At 43.1% G+C, this 12,876-nt stretch overlaps 1 protein-coding gene across 1 annotated transcript in view; it reads left to right on the top strand.

Moving 5' to 3' along the window:
- Positions 1-5,885, top strand: part of stx2b (syntaxin 2b) — a 17,416-nt gene extending 11,531 nt beyond the window's left edge. The window contains exons 8-10 of the mRNA XM_062543196.1: positions 119-256; positions 2,900-3,010; positions 4,127-5,885. Of these exons, the coding sequence (XP_062399180.1) occupies positions 119-256; positions 2,900-3,010; positions 4,127-4,210 (333 nt within the window). The 3' untranslated portion in view covers positions 4,211-5,885. The remainder of the gene's footprint in view (positions 1-118; positions 257-2,899; positions 3,011-4,126) is intronic.
- Positions 5,886-12,876: the final 6,991 nt, after the last annotated feature.

Below are 12,876 nucleotides of genomic sequence, written 5' to 3'. Positions count from 1 at the left end.
CAATTTAATTTAGTCTGTGATGTGATATTGTTTGCTAAGCTTACTAATTTGTAGGTGTGTCTGTATGACATACTAACTCATTCTTTTATTAATCCTTTTCTCTTTACTCAAACATCAGATCATCTTAGACTCCCAGATCACGCGACAGGCTCTGAACGAGATCGAGTCGCGGCACCAGGACATCATCCGGCTGGAGTCCAGCATCAAAGAGCTGCACGACATGTTCATGGACATGGCCATGCTGGTGGAGACCCAGGTGAGGAGGAGGAAGAGGAGGTGGTCTTGGTGAAGATGCTAATGCTGCTGATGATAATGGTGATGGAGAAGATGATGGTGGTGGTGGCCATGGTGATGATGATGGTGGTGATGGTGACCAAGATGACCATGGTGATGATGATAATGGTGATGACCATGATGATGGTGATGGTGGTCATGATGATGATGGTGGCCATGACGACGATGATGATGATGATGGTGGTGGTGGCCATGATGATGATGATAATGATGATGATGATGATGATGATGATGGTGGCGCTGGTGGTGATGAGCACTACATGTTCATGAGTGTGTTGACTGCTGGTACAGAACCAGCTGAATTAAGGAAGGAAAGTGAGGGAAAGAAAATGAGGGAAGAGGATGAAAATGAGACTAAGAGGATATTTAGTTTATATAGACTTTCTTCCTTTAATGGTAATGGAACAGGGGACACTGACAGTAAATGAGTGGGACTGAGAGATGGGAGTCGGATCGGGGGGTTAGAATTGAGCTGGGGGCTCAATTGAGAATTGAGGGCACATAGACCTGAATTGAGCTGGGGTTCCTGTGGGCACATAGACCTGAATTGAGCTGGGGTTCCTGTGGGCACATAGACCTGAATTGAGCTGGGGTTCCTGTGGGCACATAGACCTGAATTGAACTTGGGTCCCCTTGGGCACATAGACCTGAATGTGGTATGTGGCTTATTCTGATTATTACACTGGTAATGAATGCACGATGTGATGTGCTTGATGCTAGCAGGGAGGCAGAACTCCTTAACTCTGATTGTGATGACTGGCGATGAAAAGAGTTTACTGTGATTTCGATCATCATACAGTATGCCTGTTTCGACCCAGTTTCAGTAGGCCTACAGTATTTCATGCTTGTTCTGCACATGTCGAGTTATACAACGCAACACTCACATCACCACAGCAGTAAACTTGCATTGATGGAACACCCCGAAGACAGACATTCCAACTGCTACCACTGCTTATGTCTCAGCGGCCCCTTAGGCAGCGTTTGTCTGTCTGTTTAACCCGTGCGCTGTCCTCTAGCTCACTGGTAGGGCTTTACAATAGTCTGGAAGCCAGCCCAAATTGAAGGCTACACCAGGCTAGATTTAATGATAATAATAATAATAATAATAATAATAATAATAATAATAATAATAATAATAATAATAACTAGATGTTCCGCAAAGTGGTACACAATATGACCGCCGCTCAATCCTGGACATTATATAAATCACGCTTTTGTTTCCATTGTCTACTCCATCCTCTACTGCACTCGCTTTTGTGTATGAGTGTTTCTCTGTCTGTGAGTTTTCGCTCTGAGTGTGTGTGGTGGGGATAATGGTGTGTGTGTGTGTGTGTATGTGTGTGTGTGTGTGTGTCTGTGTGTGAAAGTAGCATGGAGCAACCCTTCGCTTATTATCACCATCTGCAGGCCAATGGGTGTTGTCACTAAATGTACACATAAATACATTTATTTTACTGTATACCCCCCCATGGATGAAATTCCACAAAACTTAGCATACTCCCAGAGGGTATGGGTAATAATACACATGAAATTTGGTGCAGTTCATAACATCTCATCTGAAGATATTATATTGCATTTTATTTTTTTATCATGCAAATCACAAATGACTGGTTATAAGAAAAGTTGTTGCTGGCTGTTGAGACCAACATACCATAAACATTTTGTCATCCTCAGTGCCACGGCTCAGGTTGTTATTTAGGAAAGTCTACTGGGGCTACATGCCCACCAAGTTTCATGTACCGCCGTGTTACGATGTCCCGGGAATAGTTGGCGAAAAATTCAGGAAGTGACGGGAAAAGAGAAGAAAAAAAAATACTTTGACAATCACTATACATGTATATGACCGCTATGCTAGTGGCGGTCATAATAATAATAATAATACATTTTATTTAAAGGCGCCTTTCTTGGCACTCAAGGTCACCAAGGGAGTGGTTTAAACACATAATGACGGATGGATAAACTTAGTAAATGGAAATAAATAGAAATGGACAAGTTTGAACTACCATTGATCATAAGAAACCTTACATGCCGTTTTGAAAGTGTGAGTGATGCATTCTCTCTCTCTCTCTCTCTCTCTCTCTCTCTCTCTCTCTTGTTTATCTCTTTTTGAGAAACACACACACACACACACACACACACACACACACACACACACACACACACACAGATAGTGCTGCAGACAATAGAGTGCCCCTACCCTATATGTGGCTAAGTATTTCTAGTAACCCTGGAGGCCAGTTGCCTCCTTATGGTTCACAGATCATCCTGCTGCTGGGCAGCATTTTCTTAACACAGCTTGTACCCGAGAAACAGTTGAGTTGGATCTTTCATTCATACACACTGTGTTATATTTTGTGAATGTCATGAATTAGTTTACGAACGCTTTTGCACACCTCTTTTGTGGGGACAGGTGCGTTGGAATAGGTTATCCAGATATACTTAAAAAAGAGAATCCCGCACACTGTCCATTACGCATGCAAACATTTATTCGTATTCACAACGTTTCCGTCATAGACCTTCCTCAGGTGAATGAACCCATGAATTAAACATCTCTGTTAATGTTTGATCTGTCCACTGTCTCTGTCCTCTCTCCTGTGCATGATAGGGGGAGATGATCAACAACATTGAGAACAATGTCACCAACGCCGTAGAGTATGTTGCTAGTGCTAAGGAGGAGTGCAAGAAGGCCGTGCGCTACCAGAAAAAAGCTCGGCGGGTAAGGTCCTCTTCCCATAATGCACTGCTCGTCACCACACAAGTCCACGCCACCGCATTAACATGCTTTAACCCCCTCACCCCCCCACCCACCCATCACACCCCCTGTGCTTATCCCCTTGGCAGAAGTACATGATTCTGGCCCTGGCTCTGCTGGTGTTGCTTGCAGTTGTTGCTCTGATTGTCGGCCTGTCCGTGGGCCTGTCTAACCGGCCCACTAAAAACCCAGCCGTGTCCACTCCCGCAGTGGTCAACCCTGTGTAGCCTGCATCACCTGCGTGCTGCTGGAGGTAACAGCATCACCCCCTACCCCGCTTCATAACAACCTGCCTCTGTCTGCTTGCCCGCTCTCATACTCCTCGCTGTCAAACTCACTAAACTGGAAGTGCTAACAAGACTTTAATTGAGCTAGCTGGTCATTGCTTTGAAGTATTTAGTTACTTATTCAAGACTAGAAGTAAGGTTAATGAAAAACCCGATGACTGTCTTATGAAAATGAATGCTGATATAATGTCTAATAGGGTATCAAAAGAAAATAATAATTATTGTTCTTAAAGGTATACTATGCAACATTTTTCAGTTAATCAATTTGTTTCATACTGTTATATGATTAAATGAGTCAATACCGGTCTAACAATGTTTTTTTCGGCCGCCTTAGTGGTTTATAGCCGTAGAACCACGCTTGCAACTTCAGGAATCCTCGGGCACGCACCCATGGACCAGGAAGTCTCATGTGAAGTCTCGGATCATGCTCATGAAAAGGCAGACTGACCGATTGAGGACTTTTGTAAAATATACACTCTAAAGCTCGGGGGAAGCTCTGGGGAAGCTCTGCAGAGAAATATGCAAGCATAAAGCGAGAGAAAACGAAAAGCGAAAGCGAAACCGGCGTTGCAATCGCCAATCCTGCATAGTTTACCTTTAACTACTGTTCTTTTTTTTGTTCTTTAAAAAGAACAGGTTACTTCCAAAGTGTTCTCATTAGAGCATAGACTAAGAGCTGTACAGTGAGGGAGCAAGAACTTATCGGTAACTGTGTCTGTGGGTGCGTGTACAATTAATTGTCTTTGCATATCTTAATATCTTAATATCTCAATCTTTTCCTTCTCCCCTGTAGAAAAAACTCTATTTGGTCATTTGTATAGCGGCAGCTTGTGTCCTTCTCCTGGCCATCATAATTGGAGCATCATTTGGATCATGAAGTATTTCATGTGAAGATGAAGGAACACAACTGTCTTCACAGAGCCACCTGGAGAGACTGGTAGTCCATTCTCAAGTGAACAAGGTTTTCTTTTTTAGATGTAAACTGAGTGACTGAATGAGGCTGAGATACAGGGCGCCATGTCTGTACCTTAGTGATTTTCTGGCTCTGACAAGAAAATGTGCACACACACACACACACACACACACACACACACACACATGATATCATGAGCACAAACATAAGAATGGCTGTCTCTTCTGCAAATATTATCTAGACATGACTCAGTGATCCTCTCAAGCTGCTTTGAATGCACAATGCACACAGTTCTCCCTCCCACTCACACACACACACACACACACACACACACACACACACACACACACACACACACACACACATACACACACACACACACACACACACACGCTCACACACACGCTCTCACACACACACACACACACACACACACACACACACACACACACACACACATACACATACACACACACACACACACACACACACACACACACACACACACACACACACACACACACACACACACGCTCACACACACGCTCTCACACACACACACACACACACACACACACACACACACACACACACACACACACACACACACACACACACACACACACACACTATACCATAGAATCCACTGCATAGTAGAAAGTGAACACTGTTTTCCATCTTGTTATATACTCTTAACTGAGCTTCATAGAATACGGCTGTATGTTGTGTAATTGAATCGTTGTCTGTTGCTCTTTGCTATACGTGCCTTGTGAATCCAATTGAATTATGTAGATTATGTGGACTGGAACAAATCTAAATTCACTCCTAATGAATGTACTGTAACGGATCTGTGATATGGGCTGCTGTCCACAGACAAGTGCGTCTTGCTAGTTGCGTGCAGACAAGGACCTGAAGTATCAATTTTAATTATATTCCTTCTGAATGTGACAAATATGTGATGTAGACTCTCCACAGTGAAATTGGTTATGTCCATTTACCCTATCGCAATACTTTAGAAGTTAAGTGGGTGAAAGATGTCTCGACAGGGTAACATTGCTCAGAACAAATGGTCAATCGCATGATTAAACGTTACTGTAATTTACTGACTGACTTGAAGGGATTTTGTTCTCTGCAAACACACTAACATGGCTGTGACATCCATAATGTCATATCATATTTACAGTATGTGATAGCACAATGCATTGTATTTACCTCAATTGTAAAGCCCCATCATTCAAATCTTGTATGCCATACTCACAGAGTTCCATTGTTGAAGCCACCCCAATCAGGCTGTTTTGAGGACCCCCAACTGGACTGTCTGGCAGGGAACTACAAATGGATAATAATAATTGTATGCAAGGAGGTGCCAGTAAGATTAAATGCTTTTAATAATTAATCCTTCCACCCCATTACAAACATAAAACGTCTGATATATGATTCCGCGGGGGGGATATGAGTCATTATGATGTTACTTCTAGAGTGGTGTGCCTTATGTTGGTGTTTCACTACACAAGATGATGTTGGATGATAGAGCACTTTTTTGTTTTTCTTTTAGTGTTTTTCAATTATAATGACATTTTCTGATGGCATTAGCCTTAATTAACTAGGACAGTTGATTAATAAAGAGACTGTCACCCATGTCTTGATCTAATTTGTGTTCACACCAATGGTCCAAATATTTCATGTGCACTAACACCCCTGGTGCTACTTTGTTGGTTATTCAAGGTAAGTCCATAGGCATGCCCACCTCAGCAAGTACATCTGTCCCCTCTCCAAATACACAAACATTGACAGACACAAAACACAAACATTGACAGACACACACACACACACACACACACACACACTTTCTCGGCAAGGGACATCACCACAGGACTTCACCACGGGACTTCAGCTTTCTCGGGTCAGTTGTTGCTATGGCCTACATTTTCATTTCATAAGTTCTTCTGACTGTTATCGTATCACAAATAACAAAGCGCTCACTGGAAGCTGTAAGGATTAAAATCACAGTAGTAAAACTAAGAAATATTGTGAAACATTAAATGTTTAAATTAGGGCTAGACAATTTTAATCAAAATTGTCATGTTAAACTAATGCAAAGGCTGCATTTAATCTTGTGTGTGTGTGTGTGTGTGTGTGTGTGACAGATGTGCTCTAAGTAGGTCTCATTTAGCTCCATTGATGAGGGCCTCTGAGTGGGATACTGAGAGGAATGTGATTGGCCAGGAGTCCACTTTCATCAGCTTCATTAGAGACTGGCTCCTGTGCACATATTACATACAGAACACACACACACACTCACACATAAACAGGGGTCCACTTTCATCAGCTTCATTAGAGACTGGCTCACATGTTACATGCAGAACACACACGTACATACACACGTTCTCAGCAAGGGACGTCACCACAGGACCTCAGCTCTCTCAGTTCGGCTGTTGCTATGGCCTACATTTTCTTTTCATAAGCATAAGTTCCTCTGACTGTTTTATCGTATCACAAACCACCAAGGGCTCATTGGAAGCTGTAAGGACTAAAATCACATTAGTTCAAGGCCCTCCAGCCATCCACAACAGACCAGCTGTGTCCTCTCTGTTTGCTGTCTCTGCGCAAAAGGGCAGAAATTCTGTTGATGTGTGCTGTATCTGAACTCCAAAGGGAATTTGCTAACTCTGTTTCTTGTCTCTACAGCTGACCACTTGCAGTTAATGCAGTTAATAGGTCAGGCTGCATTAAGAAAAGCATTAGGCTTTTCAGCTGCATTTTTTGAACACCCTCGACTAACTTCCAGTAACACAGCGCACAAAGTGGTGTGAGGTTAGCATGGTATTTTGTATACATTGTATTGCAAAGACAGCACAGGCATGCCTATGAAGATGTCTCTCTGCCTGCTTGCTGCGTCTCCACATAGCAGTGTATTTCCTCGGTAGCAATGTAGATCATCCACTTTTATTTTTTACCTCTGTTTTCAGCAATCAAGTCTGTTGTGTTTTCCACAGAAGGCAGAGAAGAGGAGTAGGAGCCTGATCCTAGATCCTTCATTAGGGTGCAACAGGAATGTCTTGAAACAAACAGGCAGAATGGGTTGCTGACATTTATGCATGGGCTAACAAGCATTGAGCACGCAGCATTTGACTTTGTGAAATCAACCAGTGCTAATTGGAGAATAGCATAAAAAAAATCAAGCGTGCCTCAAGGGAAGCAGTTTTGTTTGTTTGTTTGTCCTTTTCTTTATTTTTTGGGGGGGTTTTCTACTTTTCATCATTGAGATTATGCTAGAGATCTATGGTTCTTGTAATCCTTTACTTTGAGGCTATTTAAAGTCCAGTAAATTCATAGTTAATGGGATTGATGATACACAATCCCTTGGGGAATCGTGCTTAAAATCACTGTTTATAAAAACTATTTCAAAGAATACAGTGAGACCGTAGATAGTACAGTAGATCCTCAGTTATACCATATAAAAATGTGTTTGCATTTCAGAGAATATTATTAATGTACTGGCAGGGATATATGAATGTTCACAAATAAGTACAGTAATTTTACACTGGATAAGTTTAAATCTTCATTATGAAATAGAGTCCACATGAGAATTTTTCTTAGAAATGCAATCGCTGTTACATGGCTGGCTTTAGCCTTGACAAAGGGTTCATGTTTTGTGACTTTTGTCTAGATGAAAAGTGAGAGTAAAGAAACAGAAGTCTGTGTATTTTATAATCTAACATCCTTTGAAGACAACCCTACAATTATCATCACCTTTCATCCCACCAATTATGGCACTAAGCCTGGTTTCACATCAGAGAGCATCCGAAGCTTTGGTGGGGTTTTCTTGTGTGTGTGTGTGTGTGCGCGTGTGTGCGTGTGTGTGTGTGTGTGTGTCTGTGTGTATATATGTGTGTGTGTGTGTGTGTGCGCGCACATGTGTGTGTGAGAGAGTGTGTGTTTGTGTATATGTGTGTGAGTGTGCCCACGTGTGTGTGTTTCTGGGGGAAAACAACAGCATGAGTGTGTCACTGTTCTTGCTGACAGGCACACAGATGTGGAGCAGGCAGTTTGATGACATCACCATCACCGAGAGCAACGCATCGACTGTGACAGTGTCAAGTCAGGTGCGGCCTTTCGGGCAGAGGAGAGGGGAGTAAAAAAAAAAAAAACAATGCACAAGACAAATTCACACACAAACACACACTCAAGCAGATATACGTGCACACACAGACAAAGAAACCTTGCAGATGATACAGGACAAACACAGACAGACAGACAGGCAAAGCTCAGAGAATTCATGTATACAGCAAGGCAGATGCCCTCCTACACACACAAACACACACACACACACACACACACACACACACACACACACACACTCACACTCACACAGACATTGTTCTGTTCCCTCCTTATGATCATGTTAACCCTGTCATGACGGACTAATATCAGGCTCCTCTCCACAGGAGTGTATACGGCTCCTTCGTCTCTGACTCAGCCCACGACCGAAGGAGCACGCAGCAGCAACCCTGGATGACATTTACTGCATCGCATGGCCAGGAGGAGTGGTTGGCTTATATAATGCAAATGTTCTAACATAGCAAAAAACAACCAACAAACAAACACATGAAAATTACACGGCACACCAGAGTTGTCTTGTGAGGGACGAACACAGGGCAGTACACCCTCTCCTGAGAATGGGTTCCTCTGAGAATGGGTGGTATCGGTTTGCCTTCGGTTGAAATCAAAGGTGAAGGTAGGATCCAATTTTGTCTGCAGCAACTTCGCAGAGCGGCTCTCCTCTCAGAGGCTGCGGAGGAGGATTTCTCTCGTTGCCTCGCCGCGCTGTGCACCTGAAATCTCAAACTGCTACTGGGAGCTGGAGAAAGAAACACAAAGCGTAAGTGTGAGTTGTGCAATACTGATATTACTGGATTGCTGTGCTGTGCTGTGCTGTGCTATGCGTAATTTGGGACAAACTTGAGCAGGGTATGTTTGTTATCTGTTTAACTCTAGTTCCATGACTGATTAATATTTTACTGTTGTTGGAATGCAGTTTGTTTGTCTGTATGTGCTACTGCAGCCTACTAAGAAAATCCTGTGTGTAGGTGCACCACACATCATGTTTTCCAAGTAGCCTAGAAGAAATTCCAGGAAAGGATGTTCATTATTTAGTTTTGTGCCTGTAAAATCATTTGAAAGACAGATTATTCTTTAAAATGGGAATAGCCTATATGCGTAGTTTCATTTGAAGTTTGCAGAAATGGACTGGTCACAGTTTTCTATCAATTTGCCTTGATTTGTAAATGCAAATGTAAACTAATATTAGATAATGTGTTTAGGCCTATAGGCTATAGGCCTAGGCTATTCATGATTGTGATTCACAATTGTCAGACAGCTAGTTAACATGAAATATTCTAATTTTCAATTGAATGCAATTTGTATTGGGGTATTTTGTTTATAGCTTTTACATTCTATGTTTACAAAGGTTTGGAACAATAGGACTGAGCTACCCATATTAAGATGGACATGTTAACATCATCGGCACCGCTCTCCATAGTCACTGCAGACAGTCATTGCAGAGAGCGAGCATGCAGAAAGTCCAAGTGGCTAGACTATGCTACTTGTTGACTAATTCAAGAGGGAAGATGGAAGAGACGACAGATTTGAGCCACACACGCACGTGCTGCCGAGCTTCCCGCCATTAAGAAAGGATGCTTTGAATGACAGAGTAGGCTACATATAAAGTCCAGTTTGAAAAACAACTGAACCAGCATGCCGGGTGGCTGCACCTCAGTCAACTAATAAGCCAACACCCTAAGGATAATTAGCCTATAACTGGCAAAAAGAGGTTTGCCTAACTTGTTGAAGGATGATGGAATGGACAATGGAAGTTACCTCTGGTAGGCGAATCTCCGTAATGAATGTACATGATTAATGACGACGATGTGTGACGGTTCGTATAAGTAGGGCTGTGCGCCTATTTTAATTTCGCATAGCCTATAGCCTAGGCCCCTACTCGGTATTTTGGACTATAGGCTATACTTTTACAACCTACGGTCTTCTTGAACTTCTTGAACTCGGTCAAACGTATGTTTCGTAGGTTAGGCCGACACAACATGATGCTCTATCACCACATTTCAGAATGCAACACGTTAAGTTTGGACCTTTGGATAAAAACGTGTACCGCAACTAGTGCCCTATATTGGAACCGCAACGTACCTTTACTGCCACCTACTGTATTTTTTGTGTTGGCATTACTCTGAGAGAAAGCGAGAGACAGAGAGAGAGAGAGAGAGAGAGAGAGAGAGAGAGAGAGAGAGAGAGAGAGAGCGCGCCTAAATACTCAGTGAGAGTCTTGAACACAGTGTCTTTGCTAGACAGAGATGAATTGGATTTGTTTTCAGGCTGTAATTTCATGGCAGAATAACATTAATTGCTGTTATCTCATCATGCGTTATGTATTCACACATGTTAACGTATACGGCATCCTCCAACAGCTCATTTTAATTGGGAATAATAATGTTTGACTTTGACTCCCAGTTGGCATCAGCAAATTTTCAGTTTAATACTCCGACAGCTGAGATGGTGAGCGCTCCAAGATCTCTCTTGATTGAACAGAGGGTATTCGTTGTTGGTGGGAATGAGACCGGGCAGCAGCTTTGCCGCGTGTAATCCTCCACAGCACCAATAAGTGAAATCCTCATTATTTACACACTCTAAATGCAGCTGTTCACTCAGCTGATACAGCCTGGCACACTGTCATTTTCATCACATGGATTAATGTGATGTGCATTACTATGGGAGATGCTGCATTAGAATGGCTGGCTGGGGAACTTGTGTGTGTTTGCGTGCGTTTGTCTCATCATGACTTTGCTTTATTTCGTTACTTATGCCTGCTGAATACTGTGTGTGTGTACGTGTGTGTGTGTGTGTGCGTGTGTGTGTGTGTGTGTATGTGTGTGTGTGCGCGTGCGTGCGTGTGTCAGCGCGTGTTTGCTTCATCTCTCCTCTGTATTCCTACTTGTCTGTGGGTGTGTGCATGGTTGTAGTGTGGGTGGGTTTTGCACGCATGTGCATGTGTAAGTGTGTGTGTGTGTGTGTGTGTCCTTATTCCACTGTAATAGATTTTTCCTTCCCTCCCCAACATCAGTGGTGGCTACTGCAGTCCTTTTCCGTACACTAATGATATAATCCTACACTCTTCTTATGTAACGTCGTGGAGAACAGATATTAATAATCCCCTCATGTGGCTACTAGCCTGCTGGGGGCCGTGACATCATCAGTCGGTCAGTCACTCTGTGCTGGCCGTAGCCAGAGAGGATTGTGGGTAAACATGCTGATGCCATGGCCGTGGTACGTATCCCGGTGCGCTGGGGCTCCTGGGGATTTGATGGGGATATGATTAAGCATGATTAGACCGTTGATGTGTCGCTCATTAAGACTGGGAAGTGGTGATGGCGCTGTGTTTACTGGCTAAGTCATGGTTTGTCTGAGGACTGGTGTTGTTGGATGCTGAGCGTCGTATTTTTGCTCTTGATCTGTCAGTCTGCTTGTAGCAGAGAGCTTGTGCCAGAATGTTTTGCTCTTGTTTGAGTTTTTGATGTTGGTGGGTGGCAAGTGAATATCGAACAGTTGCACTATCATGGAAACATGTGTGTATGTGTGTTCATGTGAAACTGAAAGTGAGTCAGAGAGAGAGAGAGAGAGAGAGAGAGAGAGAGAGAGAGAGAGAGAGAGAGAGAGAGAATTTTGGGAAGCACGTTTTTGTGAGTCTGTGTGTGTGTGCATGGAAGAGGAAGTGAGAAAGAGGGATAGAGGGAAAGGTTCAAAAAGAGGGTGGGCGTATTCTGTCTGCCCAGTGGCAAAAGCCTTAGTTTAAAGAATAATTTTGTGCACGCAGAATCGTGTGTGTGTGTGTGTGTGTGTATGTGTGTGTGTGTGTGTGTGTGTGTGTGTGTGTGTGTATGTCTGTGTGCGTGCGTGCATGCGTGCGTGCGTGTGTGTGTGTGTGTGTGTGTGTGTGTGTGTGTGTGTGTGTGTGTGTTTCTATGCATGCGTGTGTGTGTGTGAGAAAGAGATAGAGGAAGAGTGAGTGAGACAGAAGGGTGGGAGAAGTGTGAAATGGAGGTGCAGCCTCACCGTCTCAGCATTGTCCCAGAGGACCATTCGCATGTGTGTGTAACCCTGTCTTTGTGTGTGTGTGTGTGTGTGTACGTGTGTTTTTCCCTACACAGGAGATGATGGGAGGTGATGCTCCTTGTGAGGTGGAGTTGCTTAAACAGCCACAGGCCGAGAAGCTGTGGATTCACAGACACCTGTCAGCCATCACAGAAGGACCAAACGGGCCAATGAGAGCCAAGGACAAGGTGAGTGTGTCCTACACACTTATGTTAGAGCTGCTGGATTACGGTTGGTGGCAAAACATTTTAGGATTTTTGGGGATGAAGTACAAAGTGATCTTTTATTTATCCTGTGCCATTCCATTCTTTTCTTTTTTGAACTGGAATGTGATAAAAAAAAAAAAAAGAACATAATCTGATTTTAGCTATACAGTTGGAGAAATACTACTTTTTATCCCTTTTTTGTTTGCCAAAAAGTTGAGAATATTTAGAGTTTGTGAAGTGAAAGCCTTGATGTTGGGATGT

The sequence above is a fragment of the Sardina pilchardus genome, chromosome 8, assembly GCF_963854185.1.
Source record: "Sardina pilchardus chromosome 8, fSarPil1.1, whole genome shotgun sequence".
NCBI classification, from domain to species: domain Eukaryota; kingdom Metazoa; phylum Chordata; class Actinopteri; order Clupeiformes; family Clupeidae; genus Sardina; species Sardina pilchardus.
This window is presented reverse-complemented; position numbering and strand designations above follow the sequence as displayed.